Raw genomic sequence first — 24,120 nt, forward strand, 5'->3', positions numbered from 1 at the left:
CCTGGTGGCACAGTGGTTGAGAGTCCGCCCGCTGATGCAGGGGACACGGGTTTGTGCCCCGGTCCGGGAAGATCCCACATGCCGCGGAGCAGCCGGGCCAGTGAGCCATGGCCACTGGGCCTGCGCATCCGGAGCCTGTGCTCTGCAACGGGAGAGGCCACAACAGTGAGAGGCCCGCGTACCACACACACACAAAAAAAGACCAAAAAGATATTTTAGAAATAGATGGGCACAAGGCTAAAGACAGCTGAGCAGCTGCATGTTTATTTCCTAGTGTTCCCTTCCTCAGGGGCCAGAAGGAGGCTGTTTGTTCTTTGGGACATGGGGTGGTGTTCAGGACTTGTCAGGGGGTCCATTGGGGCCCTACTTTCAGAAGTCACTAGCACCGTGGGATTGTGTGGATGGATGCCCCAATCACCTCCCGCGCTCCATGGTGGCGCCCTGCAAATACATTCTCCCCAGGCATAGACGTTGCCCCAGAAGGCACTCCCAGGTCAGATCTAACCCTGAATGGATGAACAATCCATCATTAATTGCCTCCACTGTGGGAATTGTGGGGATGAGAAGAGAGGTCAAAAAGAGGTAGTTTTGCTTATAAGAAAGGATCCAACCAGTGCTTGAATCTCTAAGTTTTAGTTGGTAAATCATCAAGCCAGTTCTTTTCCCTCCTTCCCTTCTCTGTCCCTAAAATGTTTACCCAGATTTCTAGCCACATGAAAGTCCAAGTTATTGTTATTCTCCACCCTAACCTGAAACTTGCATCCCAGACCCCTTTCTCTGTTCCAGCCATCTCCTCTCCTGCTTCCTCCCACATCAGCGTCCTCTCATTGTTCTAGCAAAGCTTCAGAGACATAAAAAGCAACCCATTGTTTCGCAAATGGCAAGGTTTCCCTGGCTTGACAGCCTAGGGATTGAAAATATAGGACAAGTCGACAAGTGGGTGGCCAGGTTGAAGGACTTTCAGCTGGGAACTGGTTCTATCTTTGCACCTCTGCTCTTGCACTGAGCTTAGCGTTAGAGAGCCCCAGACATCCCAGATCCTCTATCCAATAAGCCCCCACCTCCATCCTATAGCTCACGTTTTAAAATGAGTTATCTGATGTTCACAGAGACAAAGAAGTTGTATAATGACGCAGTAATCAGAGCAGGGAAGGGAAGAGACCTAACATTTACTAAGTGGTACCAAGTGCTAGGCATAGAGTGAAACATGAAAGGATGTTTTTAACTACGTAACAGACATGCTCTTTATCTGGTTTGTGGGTAGAAACATAAGGTCCTCTCGACTAGGATGACCACACGCACTTCACATTCAACAAGTTCACGATAAGCCCAGCATCGTTGCCCAGAAGTCTGCTCCTCTTCCTGTGTTCCCTCTCACGGCAAATGGCACTGCCGTTTCCCCATCCAGAACCTGTGGCGTCGGTCTCTTACCTGCCCTGTCTACCCCTCCCCATCTATTCTTTACGTGAGTACCTACAGAGATCTTTGCAAAACACAGCTCTGATCACGCTTCTTCCCCTCTTAAGACAGCACTATGGCTCCCTGATGACGTCCCGGTCTTTAGCATAATAAAACTTTCACCATTCGGCCCTGGCCTGCAAATCCATTCTCCCTGTCATCTCTGCCCCTTGTGGGCAGCCCTGTGGCTGGATTTTGCCCAGTTCACGGCACCGCCCCGCACCAACACCCACCAAGCCCCAGCCCACGCTGCTACCTCTGCCTTTAACCTCCATCTTCATTCTCAGCACCTTCGCCTGGCTGACTCCCAGAAGTTTTCATAAGCAGCTCAGGTATCTACTCCTCCAGCAAGACTCCACCAACAGAAAGAGCAGGCAGTGGTTCTCGAGTGTAATTTTAAAGTTTCCAGTAGGCATATTGTAAAAAAGTAAGAAGAAACTGATGGGGCTTCCCTGGTGGCGCAGTGTTTGAGAGACCGCCTGCCGATGCAGGCGACACGGGTTTGTGCCCCGGTCCAGGAAGATCCCACATGCCGCGGAACAGCTGGGCCCGTGAGCCATGGCCGCTGAGCCTGCACGTCAGGAGCCTGTGCTCCACAACGGGAGAGGCCACAACAGTGAGAGGCCCGCGTACAAAAAAAAAAGAAGAAACTGATGAAATGAATTTTAAGCATATATTTTATTTAACCAATATACCCCAAATATTATCAATTTCAGTATGTAATTAATATTTTAAAATTATTAATGAAATGCTTTATATTCCTTTGTTTCCCTACTAAGTCTTCAAAACCCAGTGTTTATTCTCCTCTGATGACACGTCTCAGTTTGGACTAGTCACATGGAGCGCTCCATCACCAGATGTGGAGAGTAGCTACCACGTTGGACACGACAGCACTAGAGCTATCTTAGGAGTCACTTAGGAATCACCTAGAGAGCTTAATGGAAACCTAGAACCCTGTACTAAGCTTCCAAATGTTCTGGTTCTGAGGAGGGTCTAATTCTGGAGGTGTGGGATGGAGAACCAGAAATGTGCATTCTCAGCAGGAAATCCAGGTTTCTAATGTATGTGTTCCTCAGGAAATGGGGGCTTAAGAGCTAGATGCATTGATTTTGGAGTTAGTCCTACAGGGGTTTGTGTCCAGACTAACTAAGTTACAGCTGTGGGACTTGGGGACTTCACCTTTCTGGGTCTTGGTCTCCTCACCTGCAGAAAGAGACTCATGATACATACCTAGAGACCAGTGGGTATTAAGTAGACATTGTATTTAAAACATTCGGCTCAACACCTGGCACGTGTCTACCAGTGACAGCTCCTACCTGTCTGAATGCACCCCACGCCCAGGCGTGCCCATGTGGTAGGCGAGACGTCCCTCCCCTGCTCCCCGTCTGAGCCTCTGCATGCCTCCACCAGAGCCCACCACCCAAGCACACATTATCTGCTTGCTACTCTGTGTCCTCCACTCGACTGAGGACAGAAGCTGGCTATCGCTCATGTCCACATCCCTCTGCCTCACACATGTGTTCAGTACACATCATTTTTTAGGAACTGAACTTAATTTAACCAACTGCGTTTCCTATAGTGGAGTATAAACTCTTTGCGTAAAAGTACCTCCAGTTCTCGTGTAGAAAGGAAGTGTGTGAATACAGAGTGAGTGAAGCACTGTTCTAACGCTCTTCCCTTTAAAGTCTGTCACAGAGAGCTTTGCCAAAGTGATCCACGGCTTGAAAGTGGGACACCTGACAGATCGTGTTATCCAGAGGAGCAAGAGGATGATTCTGGACACCCTGGGGGTTGGGTTCCTGGGAACCGGTACAGAAGTGTTCCGCAAAGCCAGGGAATACAGTAAAGTAAGAAGCTCAATGTCTACTTTAGAGCTAAAACCAAGCGTGCACATGCGCCTTTTTGTGAGGTGTACCCAGAAGTGCGCCCAGGGACGTGCGTTTGTGTTCTACTGCCCTACTCTTCATTTTAGAGATAGTGCTTGGTGTATATAGCGTTGTTGTATACAGTTTTATACTTTTCTATGCTTTATTACCTGAGTCTTAATATTCACCCACATCCTTTACTAAGTCACTATCTTAAGACCAGTCTTAATCTCAAGGCTAGCAAAATCTCAAAGTTGATTACTAGTCTGACTGAAAGCACATTTTTACCTGAGAGTCTTAGCAGCCATAGCCCCAGGCCATTTGTTCATGCAAAGACTTCAGGATTCTCTGGAGAAAAGCCTGGGCCAGCACCCTGAGCAGAGAGTAGGTGATTACGTGAGAGATGTAGCATCCACTCTCCAAAGAATATGCTTGGTCTACAGACGATGAGTCCACCTTTCCTAGTATTTATCCTCCAGGAGTAAATAAGAGTAAATTCAGACTTCATTCCTTGGCGCACTTATGGATCACAGTCTGGGGCTGAGCAACAGCTTCTCCTCTCCCTTCCACAGAAAAAGTTATATATTCTTCTACAAGGAAGAAAGAAATCCAATGACTAGGGCTTCAGTCTAGCACAAAGGGCTCAATAAGAAGTATTAAAGTAATGCCTCCAAACATGAAGAACAACTCTTGTGATGGTGACTTGGCATGTTGGATTCACACTCTGTATCACTGATTGATACTCTTTTGTTTCAGATCTATACTTCTAATGTATCCAGCACTGTTTGGGGCCAGCCAGACTTCAGGCTCCCACCAACATATGCTGCTTTCCTTAACGGTGTGGCTGTAAGGAGATTTCCATGTTTTTGTAACTGTTCAATAATCAGAACAATTTCAGGGCCAGAAAACATCTCAGAAATTGCCCAGTTTCCATATCTTACTGATGAGATCACTGAAGTTCAGAGAGGTGAAGTGGCCTGCCCTCTCTCCTTGTAGTAATTTCAGTTTTCACGTTTTTACAGTGAATTGATGCTTTTCAAACAAATTGTGAGGTAGAGGAAATAAGATGGAAGTATTTAGATAAAAATGCCCCTAAGGTATCTCAACTCTAAACTAAATATCCAGACTCGATTCCTTGTCAGTTCTTTCTGTTGTGGGCAGTATCAGCTTCTATCCAGTAACCAGCCTCTCATTCATTCATTCATTCAACAGATATTTATTGAGAAAGAAACAATGGCCATAAGTTGTCTACATTTTCTGAACCAAAAATCAGCCCTTCTCATCTGACAATTTTTATGCTTTTTCTGTGTGTCAAGGGCAGTCTAAAAGATATAATTTGGACATGAACCTGTTGGGATTTCTGAGATATTTTTATGGTTTATGGGACAGTAGTTCAGAATATTGAAAGTCAAACCTAATGGTGCATCCAGAAGTAAACATCCAGTAAGTAAGCAGTGGGAAGGGCACCAGCCACAACTAGTAGACAAAAATCTATTTTTAAATGAACTTCTGGTTATTACTATTTCGTATAAGGAAAAACCAAATGATTTTAAAATATAGCTTAATAGTTAAACTGGGTTCAAGAGTTCTTGCAACTTCTCCATAAGTTTGAAATTATTTGTAATAAAAGGGTTCAAAAAATAGGGCCTGATGTGGAATAAATGACATTAAACTTTTCATGTGACTTGTTTGAAAGGTGGAAGAGGGAGGGAGGGAGAAGCAGCCCCCTAATTCTACAGCTTTGTTTGTAAGGTAGATAAAGATCTTTCCAAGGGCTGTGGCACCTGAGTAAGACCCAAGATCCCTGCGATTCACTAGCTGCTCCCCGAGGTCGCACCTGATCTGGACATAGGACAGCCTGCCTAGTGCCAAGTCATGTGATTAAGAATCGCAGCCAGGGCTTCCCTGGTGGCGCAGTGGTTGAGAGTCCACCTGCTGATGCAGGGGACACGGGTTCGTGCCCCGGTCTGGGAAGATCTCACACACCGTGGAGCGGCTGGGCCCGTGATCCATGGCCACTGAGCCTGTGCGTCCGGAGCCTGTGCTCCGCAACGGGAGAGGCCACAACAGTGAGAGGCCCGTGTACGGCAAAAAAAAAAAAAAAAAAAAAAAAAAAAATCGCAGCCAGTTCATAGGTTTAATTTTCAGAGAATCAGATCTAAAAATCTCACATCAAACAAGGTTATTATTGAACTAAACCCTGACTGGTCCAAAAGTCATTGCATTCAGGGAAATACATTTAGGTTTTAGTTGTTGTCTATGTATCTGTTCACATAGATTCACTCAATGGATTTTGATGACACGTGGTACCCTGCCACCCACCCTTCTGGAGCTGTCCTTCCTGTCCTCATGGCTTTATCAGAAGCCTTGCCTCCAAGTTCAAAGTGTTCTGGCCTTGACCTGCTGCTGGCTTTCAACGTTGGTATTGAAGTGCAAGGCCGATTAATGCACTTCTCCAAGGAAGCCAAGGACATACCAAAGAGGTACGGACAAACTGTGCCCCATCGTGAGGCAGCCACATTCCCCTTCATCTGTTAGTCGTTATCTCTGTAGATCTTTCTGATATAGAGGTTGGCTCAGTTGAAGATGTTGACGTTAGTGCTGGCAGATAAGTCAACTCAACCAGTCACATATCAAACTGTACATCCATATACAAAGGTGTGACCTCAGAAGTACTAGTGAAAAGTCTCCTCTGGGTTTAGAGAGCCTATCAAGCAACAAGGACCATAGACTAAATTGGAGCCTCTCACCCCAGCATGATGTCATTCTGGCCTCTGTGGGTACTCTGACTATCCCTCATCTCATCTCAAAGCAGAGTCTACTTTGGTATTTGCTAGGGTCCTTCAGACTAATGGGAACATTCAGAATATCCTAAACCCAACTGTTCAATCCATAGATCAAAAATGGTCAAACGCTGACTGTATCATATGGTTCAATCTAATATTTATTTTGCCCCTTGGTCCAGCCTGCTGGGGGAGGAATAAATCGGAATACTGAGTGAACTTTCACGGTTTCTACAAGGCCCTAAATTGTTACAGTTACTTACATAGGCTTTCAGCACTCAACTACTTTTGCCTTTTTGGCAATAATTGCAAAAGTACCATTTATAAATAATTTACTATGTCAGGCACTGTTGTAATCATGCAAATTCGTTCAAAACTCACAAAACCGTATGAAGTCAATACTATTATTATGACCATTTTATATAAGAGAAAACAGATACAGAGAAGCCGAATAACTTTTCCAAAAATCACACAGCTAATAAGAGGAAGAGCTGAGATTTGAACCTAGGCATTAGGGCTGCTCCATTAGCTAAGCTCCTGACCACTGTGCTATACTGCCCCCTGGGCGCTGAGGTTTGTAAGTCTCCAACTCTTGTGTTTTTTGTTTTTCAGGTTCCATCCCCCCTCAGTGGTGGGAACTTTGGGTAGTGCTGCTGCAGCATCTAAATTTTTGGGGCTCAGCATGACAGAGTGCCAAGAGGCCCTGGCTATTGCTGTTTCTCATGCTGGGGCACCCATGGCGAATGCCGCCACTCAGACCAAGCCTCTTCACGTCGGCAATGCTGCCAGGCATGGGCTAGAAGCTGCTTTTCTGGCAAGGCTGGGTCTCCAGGGAAACAAACAGGTCTTGGACATGGAGTCAGGGTTTGGGGCCTTCTATGCCAACTATGCCCCCAATATCCTTCCAGACGTAGATTCACACACTTGGCTGCTGGACCAGCAGGATGTGGCCTTCAAGCTTTTCCCTGCCCATTTGGCCACGCACTGGGTGGCAGACGCAGCTGCATCTGTGAGAAAACATCTTGTAAGAGACAGAGCCCTGCTTCCCACTGACCACACGGAGAGAATTGTGCTTAGAATTCCAGATGTCCGGTATGTGAACAGGCCCTTCCCGGACGCGGAGCCTGAGGCCCGCCACTCCTTCCAGTATGTGGCCTGCGCCACGCTGCTGGATGGTGCCGTCACTGTCTCGTCATTCCACAAACACCAGGTCAACAGGCCACGGGTAAGAGAGTTGCTCGGTAAGGTAGAGCTGGAGCACCCTCGGGACAACCTACCAAATTTCAACACCCTCTACTGTGAGATAAGTGTTGCCCTCAAGGATGGTTCCCTCTTCACAGAGCGCTCTGATACCTTCTACGGTCACTGGAGGAAGCCTCTGAGCCAGAAAGACCTACAGGAAAAGTTCAGAGCCAATGCCTGCAGGATGTTGTCCTGCCACACTGCAGAAAGGCTTATAGAGATAGTAGAAAACCTAGAATACCTGGAAGACTGCTCCATGTTAACTGCACTTCTGAAAGAACCCTCTCCACCAGAGATGATAGTTTCAAAATCTCTCTAGCATTTAACAGTTCCATCATGCAATCTCTCCTGAGGCTTAACAACATCTAAATGACTTTATATTGGGGAAAATTCAATGCTTTGCTTTACAGAGCAAGGGTCTGTTCTTGGTCTGCCTGGGAATAAATGCAGCATGCTGAAGACAGTCCAGACACAGAACTGGATATACATGGAAGAAGTCTTGTCCTGTAAATTTTGCAATACAGTGCCAGTTACCTATAGCAAGATAATGGTGCAAGAAACACAGAGAAATTTATTTTATAAGCATTCATAAGGCTGAAATTCAGGTCACCTGTGATTTGCTTAATCTTTTCAGAGGAGTTATTTATGAACTTCATGAACCTCAAGGTTTGAGAGGGATTTGAACTTCTGCATACAACTTGCTGACAGAAGAAGGGCTCTGGTCTGTTGTGCCACCAATGGACTTCTTACACTATGGGTTATCAGAAGCCCTTCACAATGGAGGGGATGCCATTGGGTTTAAAATAAGGTCTTCATGGCTACAAATCCTGCCTCTACCATTGACTAGATGTGACCCTGGCCATGGTTCTGGATAACCCTCTACTTAAGTTTCTCTATCTTTAAAGCATAAATAAAAAACAGTCTAAAAAATAAAGCAGTTTGGCTCTAGAAGTCATGCTCTTAACCACTACAATAGATCACCTTTCATTACAAAAAAATTTTTGAGACAAATATCATGGATGTAGAGTCTGAGATGTAATAAAGAATGACAGCCAAAACATAGTATATATGTGGGTAGTCAGATATATATTAAACTGTATAAAGTAATAAGAATGTCTTGTGGGGTTAAAAACTGCAACATTAGCATTATATACATATTATATATATATACAAGCAGGGAGTTATAGTTAATGTATTCTAAATTCCTCATGTTATTCAAGAAAAGGGCAACACTATTAACTCTAGACTGATTTGTAAGTATGTATGTTGACATTTCTAGAGTGACTATTATAAAACAGCAGTGGAACGTATCACTTCAGGTTACTAGAGAGAGAAATATGGAATTAGGAAAAAATAATCCAAAGAAATGTAAGAAAGGAGGGGAAAAAGAAATATAGAAAAGGCAGAACAGACAGAAAGCACAATATAAAGTGATAGGAGGGACTTCCCTGGTTGCTCAGTGGTTAAGAATCCACCTGCCAATGCAGGGGACATGGGTTCAATCCCTGGTCCAGGAAGATCCCACATGCTGCAGAGCAACTAAGCCTGCGAGCCACAACTACTGAGCCTGCGTGTCACACCTACTGAGGCCCATGCACCTAGAGCCCGTGCTCTACAAGAGAAGCCACTGCAATGAGAAGCCTGTGCACTGCAATGAAGAGTGGCCCTCACTTGCCACAACTAGAGGGAGCCCGTGCACAGCAACAAAGACCCAACGCAGCCAAAACATAATAAATAAATTAAATAAATAAATTTATTTAAAAATAAATAAATTTTAAAAATGATAGGAAAAATGCAAATATATATATAATTATGAAGAGAGTAAATGAACTAAATGCTCCAGTTAAAAAATACAAAGACTATGAACACATTTTTAAATGTTTGTTTTATTAACAGGTACTGTACGTATCATCAATTCATCCATTTTACATTTTATGAGTTTTAGTAAATGTATAGAGTTGTGCAAATATCACTGAAATCCAGTTTTAGAATACTTCTATCACTTCCAAACATTCCTCAGGCCTGTTTGCAATCAATTCCCACTCCTAATCTCCAGCCCCCAGCAGCCAATGATCTGCTTTCTATCTCTATAGTTTTGTCTTTTCCAACATTTCATATAAATGGAATCATACAATATATAGTCTTATGTGTCTGGCTCTTTCACTTAGCATAATAGTTTTAAGATTTTTCCACATATGTATCAGTACTTTATTCCCTTTCATTGCCAAGTAGCATTCCATTGTATGGATATACCACATTTGTTTACCCATTAATTAAAGAGTGGCTGGATTGTTTCCAGTTTGGGGCTATTATGAACGTATCTTTCCATTTCTCTCGGGTTGATTCCTAGGAATGGGAATGCTGAGTCATTTGGTAAGTACATGTTTAACTTTAGTAAAACCTGTTTTCTATAAAGTAGCTCTATCATGTTACATTTCCACCAGCAATGTACAATGGTTCCAGTTTCTCCTTATCCTCACCAACCTTTGGAATTATCAGTCTTTATAATTTTAGCCAGTCAAGTGTGTGTATAATGGTATCTCATTGTGGTTTTAATTTGCATTTCCCTAATGACTAACTCTTGCCCTTTTTTGCCTATTATTGTAATTAGGTTGTCTACTTACTGAGCTGTATGAGTTCATTTTATATTCTGGCCATAAGTTCTTGAATAGATATCTCTTTTGCAAATATTTTCTCCCAGTCTGTGGCTTGTCTTACTGTGATTTTAATGGTCTCTTTTGAAGAACAGAAGTTTTAAATTTTGTTCAAGTCCATTTTGCTATTTTTTAAAAAAATTTTTGTTCCTACTTCTGGTGTTATTAGAAGGCATTCTTTTTTTTTTTTTTTGGTCGTGCCACGCAGCATGTGGGATATTAGTCTCCCGACCAGGGATCGAACCTGCCCCTGCTGTACTGGAAGCTTGGAGTCTTAACCACTGGACAGCCAGGGAAGTCCCTAGAAGGCATTTTTTTTTTTTTTTTTTTTTTTTTGTGGTATGCGGGCCTCTCACTGTTGTGGCCTCCCCCGTTGCGGAGCACAGGCTCCGGATGCGCAGGCTCCGGATGCGCAGGCCCAGCGGCCATGGCTCACGGGCCCAGCCGCTCCGCGGCATATGGGATCCTCCCAGACCGGGGCACGAACCCGTATCCCCTGCATCGGCAGGCGGACTCTCAACCACTGCGCCACCAGGGAGGCCCTAGAAGGCATTTTTTAAATCCAGTTATATACTTTATTCAAGACACACAAGGATGTAGAAAAGTTGAAAGTAAAAAATACAGGGGAAATGTGGATGGAATATTAACAAAAGAAAGCTAGAATAAATAAATGTTAATATTAAACAGAAAAGAATTCAAGCAGAAAAGCATTATTAGAAAAGAGATAATAATGATAAATTCAAATCACTAGGTAACTAAAATAATTCTAAACTTCCATGCATCTAAATACTATTAAACTGCAAGGAGAAACAGATAAATCCAATACTATACTGAGAGAATTTTAACATTTCTCTCTTAGTAATTTATATTTCAAGGAAACCAAAAATAAATAGACTATATAAGATTTAAACACAATCAACATGTCTTATCTAATGGACATATAGAGGACACTGTACTCAAAAACTAGAGAATTCACAATATTTTGAATCTCACAGAACATTTACAAAAATGGACCATATACTTAGGCATAAAGCAAGTCTCGACTTTTCAAAGCACTGGATCATCCAGATCATTTTCTCTAATCACAATGTAATCAAGTTAAAAATCAAAATTGAAAAGACAATTAGAAAAGCCTGTAGTGTTTAGTAATAAACATTCCTCTAAATAACTCTTGGGTCACAAAAGAAATTACAGAGAAAATTATAAAACATTTAGAACTAACCAATAACAAAAATACCACGTATCAAAATTTATAGTATGTAGCAGAAGCAGTACTTAGAAATGGGTAGAATTTTTTATTGCTGGCTCTGTATTACATGGATTATATTGTTCCATAGGACACATCATGGTAACACTTATAAATTTGAACAAGGTTGATAAAAGAGGAGATAGAAGAGGTGGTTTCTACTGTGACCTTGAGATTAAATTTAATTATCCTATCTTGATACATTTCAGAAGTTTCTAGGGTCAAGATCTGAGGGCCATTAATAATATCCTCAGATAACCCCTGTTAAAAACAAGACAACAAACCCCAGATGGAGTTGTTTATGCTAACCCCATATCCACCAAATCGAGACTAACTGAATTACAGTTTTGGCTCTTCCAAAAATGGAATCTTGAACCAGCAAATCAGGAATCTCTGATCAGCACTAGTTAGGTAATCTGCCTGATAGACCCCTGCCATCCCCTAAGGAAAGGAACCTTGCAATAACCAATTTGTTGTTTGTTTGTTTGTTTGTTTTGCCTAGTGTAACTTCCTTGTTTCCACTCCCTTCTGCCTATAAAAGTCTTTCATTTTGCACAGCTCTTTAGATCCCCTTTCTACCTGCTAAATTGGGTACTGCATGATTCAAATAGATGTGTGCTCAACTAAACTCTTTAAAAAAAAATCTTAATATGACTCAGTTTAACTTGTAACACCCCCAAAGCTTGTTTCGGACCAACAGCAGGTGTTGGGGAAGACAGTCTCTCCTGAGGGAGCAACAGCACTCAAGGTGACCTTGATATTGGCTATGATGCCCATTGAGTTAACTGAAGGCAGGAGAAAATATGGGGGGATATGGGTCTGTAGAGAGAGCTCAAGGGTCCTCTTCACTGACAACCCTGCACACCATCCACCCCCATCTTACCACATACAAATAATAAAGGAGAGAGAGGAAGAGAGAGATTGGCTCCCCACATTCTTTTCTAGATGATTCCTTTCAAAAAGCTAGGGCCACTGCGCTGGTGGAGACTTTGGATGGAATAAGAGAGTTAAAGCTGAGCTAGCGTCTCTTCCTTCCATGAGGCTGGGGAGCAAGGACAGCTTGTGAGCTATTCTATCCTGAGAAAGCCCAAGATGGGACTCCGGCAGCTCTGATCTGATGTCTAGGCATTGTGGCAAATGCTTGTTTCTTCCTTTCCTTTTCCTTGGGTACAGCAATGAAGGATGCAGCTCAGCCCACTGTTAGTGTGATAGGCCCTGTGTGTAGGCAAATGAGTCCTCCACATGGATCAGGCCAGACGGCCAGGGAGAAAATCCACCATGAGACTGAGACAAAGGCTCTAGCTCACAGAGAGAGGTTTATTCCAGCTCCCTCTCTGTATTTCTGCATCCTCAGCACATACTCATGACCTTGAGCCAAAGTGCCTCAGTCCCCAGGCGCACCTTTGCCCACTCTGGGGACCCCTGGTGCTCTAGCATATATTTGGGGGATCCCCAAGACCAGGCACATATTCAGGTGCATGCCAAAAGAACTCATGGGGCTCTGCATATAGCTGTGCTCATGGTTAAGATTTACTACAGTGAAAGGATACTGGATCCACAAGAGAATAAGACACAGGCAGAGTCTGGAGAAACCCCTGCATAGGCTTTCAACGCTCCCTCCCTCCAGGTTGAGGAGGGAGGTGAATGTGCTCCTTTCTCCAGCAGAGAAAAGTTCAGTAAAATGTGTTCAATGTTTCTGCCCTGGGAAGAGACTTACCACCCAAGGTTTTTATAAGCAGCTGGTCATAAAGGCACCCTCTGCCCAGCAATAGTGATAATTCCAAACTCCAAGAAGGAAAGCAGGTATTCAGCATAATTCACACTGTTTGAACCATATAGGCAAAGTGGATCATTTTTATCAGTTAGGGAGTGGGTCAAGTGCCAAGTTCCCAGATGCCAGCCAAGTACCAACCCTGTAAAGAGGTCCTAATTAAGATAGTGGCCTCCAACCTGCTATGTTCTCTCTTTTCTGCACATCTTGTCCCATCCTGAAATGCCTTCCATTCCTGTTCGTGTGGCTTTGTAGGGTAGACTAACGATACAGGAAAATTGGACATTGCCTCCACTTGAAGAACTGTCTCTGCCCTGTAGCACTTGAGCTCTATAAACGGTGTGTTTTATCATTGCATTAACTAAAACTGATATCTCCAGGAGGCTTAGAGCTGCCACAGACCAAAGAGCTGTACTCATTTTAACCCAGGCATTTAAAATGAGAATGTGAGTTTAAAGGGAATTTTTTTTTTTTTTTTTTTTTTTTTTTTTTTTCGGTATGCGGGCCTCTCACTGTTGTGGCCTCCCCCGTTGCGGAGCACAGGCTCCGGACGCACAGGCTCAGCGGCCATGGCTCACGGGCCCAGCCGCTCCGCGGCATATGGGATCCTCCCAGACCGGGGCACGAACCCGTATCCCCTGCATCGGCAGGCGGACTCTCAACCACTTGCGCCACCAGGGAGGCCCTAAAGGGAATTTTTATATGTTATATTTTATAACAACTTTACTTTGAAGTCCTATCTAAAAAATATCTCAGACAGATAAGTCCCATACGAAAACTGGGACCGCCTTAAGGTCTGTGATAGTTTATGTAGGGGAACCTCTTTGGGGATGTGAAGTAAATGGTGGGTGTCCATTCAATTCAACAAATGTGTACTGAAGGCTTAATATGTGCCAGAGGATGTTCTTGGTGCAGGTGATTAGAGCAGTGAACAAAATAGGCAAAAACCCCTTACAACCGTGAGCTTAAAACCTAGAGTGAGTACAGAGACAAGCAACAGGACAAAGAAAGTGCTCTTTGTGCACCTCTTCTGGGTCAGCTGTGCTTCCTTCATTCCTCCCCTGGTGGGAATGTGAGTTTCTGGAGCCTGAGTTGGGTTCAGGGACCAGGGAGCCCAATGCGTGTGAATGAATAGCCCCAGTTCTTCTGGAAGAATATAATCTGTGACAACAAAGGAACTGTAGGGGTGTATCTTCCTTGTCAATTCTGGCAGGACTTCCCTGCATAGAGCAAAGCTACAGGGAACTGAAGGAAGGAGGAAACATCACGACCAGATGCACTGTTTTCCTACCAGGAGAGGTGCACCCGTGTGTGCGGGCACCCACCATGGTGTGTGGTCTCTTCCTACCACTGAAATCTAACTGAAGCACTGCAGTTTTTATTATGCACTAGTGAAATTGACCTATTATTCCTCTCTTCTCCTACCCTACATTAAAAAAAATAGCATAGTGTGCTTCCCTGGTGGCGCAGTGGTTGAGAATCCGCCTGCTAATGCAGGGGACATGGGTTCGAGCCCTGGTCTGTGAAGATCCCACATGCCGCGGAGCAACTGGGCCTGTGCGCCACAACTACTGAGCCTGCGTGTCTGGAGCCTGTGCTCCGCAACAAGAGAAGCCGCGATAGTGAGAGGGAGGCCCGCACACTGCAATGAAGAGTGGCCCCGCTCGCCGCAACTGGAGAAAGCCCTCGCACAGAAACGAAGACCCAACACAGCCAAAAATAAATATTAAATAAATAAATAAATAAATAAATAAATAAATAATAGCTTAGTGATAGTTCACAGAAAGTGATCATTCAAAAGGCATCCAAAGAAGGTGTTTCAGAAGCCACTACTCTGGCTCCTGATGAAACCTTGCCCAGCAGTTGACAGTTGCACAGCACATTAAAAGAATGTATGATGCTTCGAGTGTCATGGCTTTATCTGAATCAGACAGAACAAATACCTTCACAGAAATAATGAAAATTTGTCTAGTCGCCAAGTTCAGTTGCTAATGCAGATATCTACACTCAGATATCGTTGTCTCACTTAAAAAATTCTCCTTGCCCTCTGTTGGAGTTAATTCTAAAAACAAGTCAACCCATTCCAGTTACGGCTGGTGCCCATACAGAAGCCAACCTGGAGGTTCAGTAAAAAGCCTTTGCAATGGTCCAATGACCATCTGTTTAAAACATGGCATGAAAGTATTGTTTCCGACTTTAACAAATGAAAAATAAAAAAGACAAGGTGCTTGTCTAGAAACCACGGATATCTGGACAATTCAGTGACAGTTATTTCATCGTGAGTCACGATCCCATTGAAAGTACCTATCATCAAGTGGTAAAATGTGTAATTCAGTTGGTTGGATCTCAACTATTTTTACTTGAACAATTTCTTCCAAAGACTGTGAAGTATCACTTTTCAAATACAACATAAAGCACTCCTCACATCATTTTCCCCATTCCATCATGATTTTCACGCGAGGGGCCATGCCACGAAGGCGCATGTCTGCACCATCTCGTTGGTAGTATCCTGGCAGGATTCCCTCACATCCCCATAGCTGTGTTTGCATCTAGGCTTCTGGGTGGCAGTGGCTGGGTCTGCATCAGCAAACCTATCAGAAGAGGAACTCTAACTGAGGGGGAGAAAATGTTTCTTAGGCACCTGACAGCATGACTGTGAAGAGAGTTAAAATTATCAGCTCACACCAGCCTCTCAAACACTACAATATTTGGAACAAAAGCTCACAAGCACTGTGCACATAAGAAATCTGTTCCAACGTGAGGCTTCATTGAAATACCCAGTTAGTAAGAGAAAGGAAGGCTATATGGACTAGGGTCAAGAGGAAATAATTCAAGTAAGCACTATTGGATCCACGTAGCTGAATGATATCATACAAGAGAACTGCTACATTGAAACTGTTTCCTTACAGACTAAGCCAGAGTATTTTGTAAGAATACATCTTCTCGACGGTTCAGTGCCACCTGGTCTTATCACTTTAAACCACAGCCCCTTGCCATGGCCGCCCCGACCTTAAGGCCAATCACCAAATACTGCAGCCCCATCATGAAAGATACTTTGTTAAGCTATTAGAAAAGCAGTCACACATATTCATCTGGAGGAAGGGAAACAGGAGAGTGCTTACCTGACAGGAAGCCTTTCATCCTTTTCTTCTCCATCCACAATATTATCCTGACCCACTGTGACTTCACAAGCAGGAGGGTTTCAGCTGCCAGCACAGGGAAAGGCAGCAACAGCTCATGGGCTTCTTAGCACAGTGGAAGGGCTGAAATGTCCTTTACAGAACTGTTGACAATGCAGTTCTGGGTCACCACAAAACCACCTGCAAAGACAGGGGGCCTGGGATTATTTGAGGCAAAACCTATAATCAATTAATTTTTAAGCAAAGAATTAAGGCATATAAGAGCAATAACATATGAATCAAATGGCAGAAGAGCATTTCTTTAAAGTCTTCTGGAGTTGGTAATGACTTTGATTAATTCATTAACTTAGTTTTTAAAAAATATTTACTTATGTATTTATTTGGCTGCACCGGGTCTCAGCTGTGGCATGCAGGATCTTCGTTGCAGCATGCAAACTCTTAGTTGTGGCATGTGGCATCTAGTTCCCTGACCAGGAATCAAAGCCGGGCCGCCTGCATTGGGATCCCAGAGCCTTAGCCACTGGACCACCAGGGGGGTTCCTCATTAACTTGGTTTTAAAGTCAGGATAGCAATCTATATTTGTCAAAGTGGCTCAGACATGTTTTTGTAAAAGTTGGTGCAAAATGCTAGAACACAGACCTAATCATTATGGTTTCATTGTAGCCCTTGTAGCAAGTGGACTTTATAGACAGACATAAAGGGTTTATATTAACCTAATAATAATAAAAATAATAAACATTTTTCATCAACAGTGTGAAATTCTGAATTGCAAGCTGGAATACCCATCATGATGCTAATTTTTGCTAAATATTTCAAGTTTGGTACAAAGTAGAACTATATATATTTTTAAAGCATTTGAGATCATTTCATTTCTCCTAAAAACAAAAACCTCTTTTTATGTGCTAGAATAAAAGTGTTTTTTAAAAATAGCAGTAATTTTTTTTATTGATTTACAAGTAATACTGTCTTAGATGTGAACACACTAATTTTAGCATCAGACCTGCCAGGCAATAATCTTTATAAAGTTGTCTTAGGGCAAACCTATTTACAATGGAAGAAAAAAGTAAATTGTCAAAACACCAGCAGCTCAAATACAATAATTTCCCTCACCCTCCCTGGGGTTTTGTAAATAGATATTTAAATTTGTTTATACATAATAAACTTGGTGTACACATAATGTGTAGCAAGTCTCCAAAGATGGCGTCCCAGTATCCATGCCTCCCAATGTTCATGCCCTTTTATAGTCTCCCCTCCTTGAATCTGGTCTCACTTTTAATCAATAGAATGTAGCAGAAATGATGCTGAGGAACTCTTGTGGTTAGATAGTAAGAGGAAAGCCCCGTTCTCTTGGAATGTTTGTTCTGAGCGATGCCAGCTCTCACATGAGCAACTTAAGCACCTGAGGTCTATGCGTTATAAGGAAGCCCAAGACTGCCACGTGGCCACACGCCAGCCAGTCCCAGCTCAGGTACCAGACACGGGAGTGAAGACACCATTGTGGTGTTTTGCAGCCCTAGCTACTACCCGACTGCAACTGCGTGAGAGATCTTAAGCAAACCCAGCTAAGCCCAGTCAACCTACAGAAACAGGAAAGATGATAAATTACTGTTTAAGCCACTAAATTTTGGCGCTGTTTTTTACACAGCAATAGATATCTGGAATACTGTATATGTAAAGGAGCAGTAAGCAACCTATTTAGATAGATAAGTATCCACATATTAGGGTTAGGAGCAACACACTCCTAATCTAAAATAATGACTCCCAGTTCTCACTGTGGGACATCTCCAAATTGCCTCCCAAAATATCAAGAATATTGTGAACGTTTAAAATAATCTTAAAACTGGTTTTAGCTGTTGAGTTTGAAAAAGAAATATATAACATATAGCTCCTTATGAAGGGGACTCCATGAAAAGCAATCAAAAATATCTAAGACAGTTATAGTTGTAAATCAATCTTTTATTTTAAAAGATGGAGTCACCTATTTATAAATGATTCCTGCACAGAAAAGGTCCAGAAACAGACAGTCCTCCACTGTGATTCCCAGAGCCCAAATGTGGGCCGCGCACCACATGCCACCTGTCACCTAGGAGCTGAATCAGAATCGCAGTGGACCAAGATCTCCAGGTGATTCGTATACTCATTAGGTCTAGATTGGTGGCTCCCTAACTTGCTTGCATATAAAATTCACCTGGGAATCTTAATTCCAAAATCCAGGCCCTAAGGCCACAGGCCTTGATGGTTTTGAAGCCCACCAGGTAAGTTCAGGTGCAGCCATGCCTGAGAACCACTGGCCACTCTAGGTAGAGCACTGGTTCTCAAACTCGGCCACATAGTAGACACCTGGGGAGCATCAAAACCCACTAATGTCTGTCTCTACCCTCAGAGTCCTATGTAACTGGTCTCAGGTGTTACCTGGGCATTGGGAGGTTTTAAAAATTCTCCAAGTGTTTCTCATGTGCTGCAGACCCAGAGCCTGGAACAGAGGTTCGAAATGGTAGCTGAGCCTGCACCACTCTTTCAGGAAGACGGTTTGGAAGTCAGGGAGCATTAATAAAAATGAACAGTTGGCCTCACAGTTTTCAGCTCACTCACCAGGTATCCTGACTGCATCGAGCTTGCTGAAGTTCAGGTCTGCCAAGTCTTGTGCATCTCCATGGGCCCTCCTGGCACTCTCCTCCGGCATATTTCTCTTCTCTTCTGTTGGGCTCTCTTTCAAGTGATTAATAATGTGCATCTGCTCAACATTAGGAGCAAATATCTTCACCTTCAAAAATAGAAATAAAAACAAATGATGTCATTACCTCTATGAAAACAATCAAGCAAATCAATCTCACATCCTAAACCAGAAAGGAAAGTCAGAAAACTACTAAGTAATTCTGTGTGTCTTCATGGCCAACACCAACTGCAAATATTACAGGTCAACTGCAAGGGAGAAATTGAAGGGTATTTCTAGAGGAAAAAAAAAATAGAGCTATAAATTAGCTTCCAGAAAGGAAGCCGAACAGAAAGAGGTTGGTTGCCTGTATTGTGTGTGAGTGTGTGTGTGTGTATTTAAAGCATATATATATGCTTTTTAAACAGATGGATGAAAGGATCCAATTTGACAGACAGGAACAAACAGGGCTCCAAAACATGGGAGAATTGATTAAATCAGCCCTTGAAATCTTTCCAAAGCAGTCATTCTAAACCCTGGCTGCATATTAGAATCCCCTGGGGTGTTCGAGGCCCAGATAGACTATTTACATGGGAATCTTTGGGAGTATAGCACTAGCCTGGGCAATGGTATGTCTTAAAACCTCCCCAGGTGATTCCATCATTTGCCAGGTTGGCAATCCATGATTTAAAGCAAATGAGATATAAAACTCACAACCTCAGGGCTCTGAGTTAAAATCCCAGGGCTTTTAATACCAAGAGCCCAAAGCAGATTTGGAAGGTTTCACTTGCCCCACTTCTATTCATCTAGCCCTACCAAACTCTGGATTTACACCCATCCCCACCTGCCATCAGAAATGCTTGGATGCGGAGGGAATCACTGCAGTTCCCTTGCCCCCAACCCTTAAATCCTGCAGGGGCACTGATGTGGGGAGATATGAGAATTTGGAGGCTCAGGGAAGGCACCTGTATACTGAGGAGAGCCTTTGAGTCATACCTTCTTCACTGCCTTCTTGTCTACTCTCAAGCTTGAGGTTCAGTTCCTCTGGAGGTGGACAGGGTTGGTCTGAGTCAAATGTCCCCTGACTCTGAGAAGGCATCATTAGGGCTAGAAAGCATAAGGTCATGAGTCTCAGCCTTCTGTTACTAAACTTTGTATTTGATTAAAATATATATTAATATTCTAAACATGCTCTCTGCTCCATAGTTTTGTTTTTACAAAATTGAGTAATATCTCCTATCTTTGATATACATGAGAGAGATTCTAAACACATACATATCCCATTATTTGTGAAAAGACTTAGAACATTCTGAAGGGAAAGAAAGACAGATGCAAACAAACATGAACTGGTTTTTAAAACAATAATTCTGGAAACAGATTGGCCTGCAGTTGCTTCATGGAATTAATTGGATCCACCAGCCCAAGGTGGAGGTGAAGGTCAAACATACTTCCACCACTAGGGTGCCCCTTGGACCCTTTAACAACGTGTTGCATTGTAATCAAGAGTAAACAAGTCCCCAAAACCAAACAACCCAAACCAAAAATGGGAAGAAGATCTAAGTAGACATTTCTCCAAAGCAGACATACAGATGGCCAAATGGCACATGGAAAGATGTTCGACATCACTAATTATTAGAGAAATGCAAATCAAAACTACAGTGAGGTACCACCTCACACCAGTCAGAATGGCCATCATTAAAAAGTCTACAGAGATGGTCTTCCCTGGTGGCGCAGTGGTTGAGAGTTCACCTGCCGATGCAGGGGACACAGGTTCATGCCCCGGTCTGGGAAGATCCCACATGCCGCAGAGCGGCTGGGCCCGTGAGCCATGGCCGCTGAGCCTGCGTGTCCGGAGCCTGTGCTCCGCAATGGGAGAGGCCACAACAGTGAGAGGCCCGTGTACTGCAAAAAAAAAAAAAAAAGTCTACAGAGAAAGCTTCAAGATGGTGGAGGAGTAAGACGTGGAGACCACCTTCCTCCCCACAAGTACATCAAAAATACATCTACATGTGGAACAGCTCCTACAGAACACCTACTGAATGCTGGCAGAAGACTTCAGACGTCCCAAAAGGCAAGAAACTCCCCACGTACTTGGGCAGGGCTAAAGAAAAAAGGAAAAACAGAGACAAAAGAATAGGGACGGGACCTGCACCAGTGGGAAGGAGCTGTGAAGGAGGAAAAGTGTCCACACACTAGGAAGCCCCTTTGTGGGTGGAGACTGCGGGGGTGGAGGGGGGAAGCTTCGGAGCCTCAGAGGAGAGCACAGCCACAGGGGTGCGGAGGGCAAAGCAGAGAGATTCCCACAGAGGATCGGTGCCGACCAGCACTCACCAGCCCGAGAGGCTTCTCTGCTCACCCGCCGGGGCAGGCTGGGGCTGGGAGCTGAGGTTCGGGCTTCAGAGGTCAGACTCCAGGGAGAGGACTGGGGTTGGCTGCGTGAACACAGCCTGAAGGGGGCTACTGCGCCATAGCTAGCCGGGAGGGAGTCCAGGAAAAAGTCTGGAACTGCCTAAGAGGCGAGAGACCATTGTTTTGGGGTGCGCGAGGAGAGGGGATTAAGAGCACTGCCTAAACGAGCTCCAGAGATGGGCGCAAGCCATGGCTATCAGCGTGGACCCCAGAGACGGGCATGAGATGCTAAGGCTGCTGCTGCAGCCACCAAGAAGCCTGTGTGCAAGCACAGGTCACTATCCACACCTCCCCTCCTGGGAGCCTAAGCAGCCCGCCATTGCCAGGGTCCCATGATCCAGGGACAATTTCCCAGGAGAACACACGGCACACCTCAGGCTGGTGCAACATCACGCCGGCCTCTGCAGCTACAGGCTCACCCTGCATTCCGTACGCCTCCCTCCTCCCTGGTCTGAGTGAGCCAGAGCCCCCGAATCAGCGGCTCCTTTAACCCCGTCCTGTCTGCGTGAAAAACAGACGTGCTCAGGCGACCTACACACAGACGCGGGGTCAAATCCAAAGCTGAACCCCAGGAGCTATGCGAACAAAGAAGAGAAAGGGAAATCTCTCCCAGCAGCCTCAGGAGCAGTGGATTAAATCTCCACAATCAACTGGATGTACTCTGCATCTGTGGAATACCTGAACAGACAACGAATCATCCCAAAATTGAGGCGGTGGACTTTGGGAGCAACTGTAGACTTGGGATTTGCTTTCTGCATCTAATTTTTCTCTGGTTTTATGTTTGTCTTAGTTTAGTATTTAGAGCTTATTCACATTGGTAGATTTGTTTATTGATTTGGTTGCTCTCTTCATTTTTTTTTTATATGTGTATATTTTTTTCTTTTTCTCCTTTTGTGAATGTGTATGTGTATGCTTCCTTGTGTGATTTTGTCTGTATAGCTTTGCTTTTACCATTTGTCCTAGGGTTCTGTCTGTCCGTGTTTTTTTTTGTTTGTTGTAGTATAGTTCTTAGCACTTTTTATCATTGGTGGATTTGTTTTGGTTTGGTTGCCATCTCTTTCTTTTATTTTTTATTACTTTCTTATTGTTAATAATATTTTTTTTATTTTTTAATTTAATAACTTTATTTTATTTTATTTTTTCTTTGTTTCTTTCTTTTTCCTCCCTTTTCTTCTGAGCCATGTGGCTGACACAGCCTTGGTGCTCCAGCCGGGTGTCAGCCCTGAGCCTCTGAGGTGGGACAGCCGAGTTCAGGACATTGGTCCACCAGAGACCTCCCGTCCCCATGTAATATCAAATGGCAAAAGCTCTCCCAGAGATCTCCACCTCAACACTAAGACCCAGCTCCACTCAACAACCAGCAAGCTACAGTGCTGGACACCCTACGGCAAACAACTAGCAAGACAGAAACACAACCCTACCCATTGGCAGAGAGGCTGCCTAAAATAATAATAAGTTCACAGACACCCAAAAACACAGCACCAGACGCGGTACTGCCCACCAAAAAGACAAGATTCAGTCTCATCCAGCAGAACACAGGCACCAGTCCCCTCCACCAGGAAGCCTACACAACCCACTGAACCAACCTTACCCACTGGGGACAGACACCAAAAACAATGGCAACTATGAACCTGCAACCTGCAGAAAGGAGACCCCAAACACACTAAGTTTAACAAAATGAGAAGACAGAGAAATACACAGAATACGAAGGAGCAAGGTAAAAACCCACCAGACCAAATAAATGAAGAGGAAACAGTGGGTCTACCTGAGAAAGAATTCAGAGTAATGATAGTAAAGATGATCCAACAACTTGGAAATAGAATGGAGAAAATACAAGAAAAGTTTAAGAAGGACCTAGAAGAACTGAAGAGCAAACAAACAATGATGAACAACACAAAAAATGAAATTAAAAATTCTCTAGAAGGAATCAATAGCAGAATAACTGAGGCAGAAGAACGGATAAGTGACCTGGAAGATAAAATAGTGGAAATGACTACTACAGAGCAGAATAAAGAAAAAAGAATGAAAAGAATTGAGGACAGTCTCAGAGACCTCTGGGACAACATTAAATGCACCAACATTTGAATCATAGGGATCCCAGAAGAAGAGAAAAAGAAAGGGTCTGAGAAAATATTTGAAGAGATTATAGTTGAAAACTTCCCTAATATGGGAAAGGAAATTGTTAATCAAGTCCAGGAAGCACAGAGAGCCCCATACAGGATAAATCCAAGAAAAAACACGCCAAAACACATATTAATCAAACTACCAAAAATTAAATACAGAGAAAAAATATTAAAAGCAGCAAGGGAAAAGCAACAAATAACGTAAAAGGGAATCCCCATAAGGTTAACAGCTGATCTTTCAGCAGAAACTCTGCAAGCCAGAAGGGAGTGGCAGGACATATTTAAAGTGATGAGAAAGAAAAACCTACAACCAAGATTACTTTAACCAGTAAGAATCTCATTCATATTCGATGGAGAACTTAAAACCTTTACAGACAAGCAAAACCTAAGAGAATTTAGCACCACCAAACCAGCTTTAGAACAAATACTAAAGGAACATCTCTAGGTAGGAAACACAAGAGAAAGAAAAGACCTACAATAACAAAGGCAAAACTAAGAAATTAAGAAAATGGTAATAGGAACACACATATCGATAACCACCTTATATGTAAATGGATTAAATGCTCTAACCAAAAGACATAGACTGGCTGAATGGATACAAAAGGAAGACCCATATATATGCTGTCTACAAGAGACCCACTTCAGACCTAGGGACACATACAGACTGAAAGTGAGGGGATAGAAAAAGATATTCCATGCAAATGGAAATCAAAAGAAAGCTGGAGTAGCAATTTTCATATCAGACAAAATAGACTTTAAAATAAAGACTATTACA

General features: G+C 43.5%; 1 protein-coding gene across 1 annotated transcript in view; it reads left to right on the forward strand.

The window, feature by feature from the left end:
- Nucleotides 1–7,667, forward strand: part of ACOD1 (aconitate decarboxylase 1) — a 60,903-nt gene extending 53,236 nt beyond the window's left edge. The window contains exons 6-9 of the mRNA XM_060079778.1: nucleotides 3,144–3,305; nucleotides 4,080–4,169; nucleotides 5,601–5,806; nucleotides 6,719–7,667. Coding sequence (XP_059935761.1) covers nucleotides 3,144–3,305; nucleotides 4,080–4,169; nucleotides 5,601–5,806; nucleotides 6,719–7,667 — 1,407 coding nt within the window. The remainder of the gene's footprint in view (nucleotides 1–3,143; nucleotides 3,306–4,079; nucleotides 4,170–5,600; nucleotides 5,807–6,718) is intronic.
- Nucleotides 7,668–24,120: the final 16,453 nt, after the last annotated feature.

The sequence above is a fragment of the Mesoplodon densirostris genome, chromosome 17 (assembly GCF_025265405.1).
Source record: "Mesoplodon densirostris isolate mMesDen1 chromosome 17, mMesDen1 primary haplotype, whole genome shotgun sequence".
Lineage (NCBI taxonomy): Eukaryota > Metazoa > Chordata > Mammalia > Artiodactyla > Ziphiidae > Mesoplodon > Mesoplodon densirostris.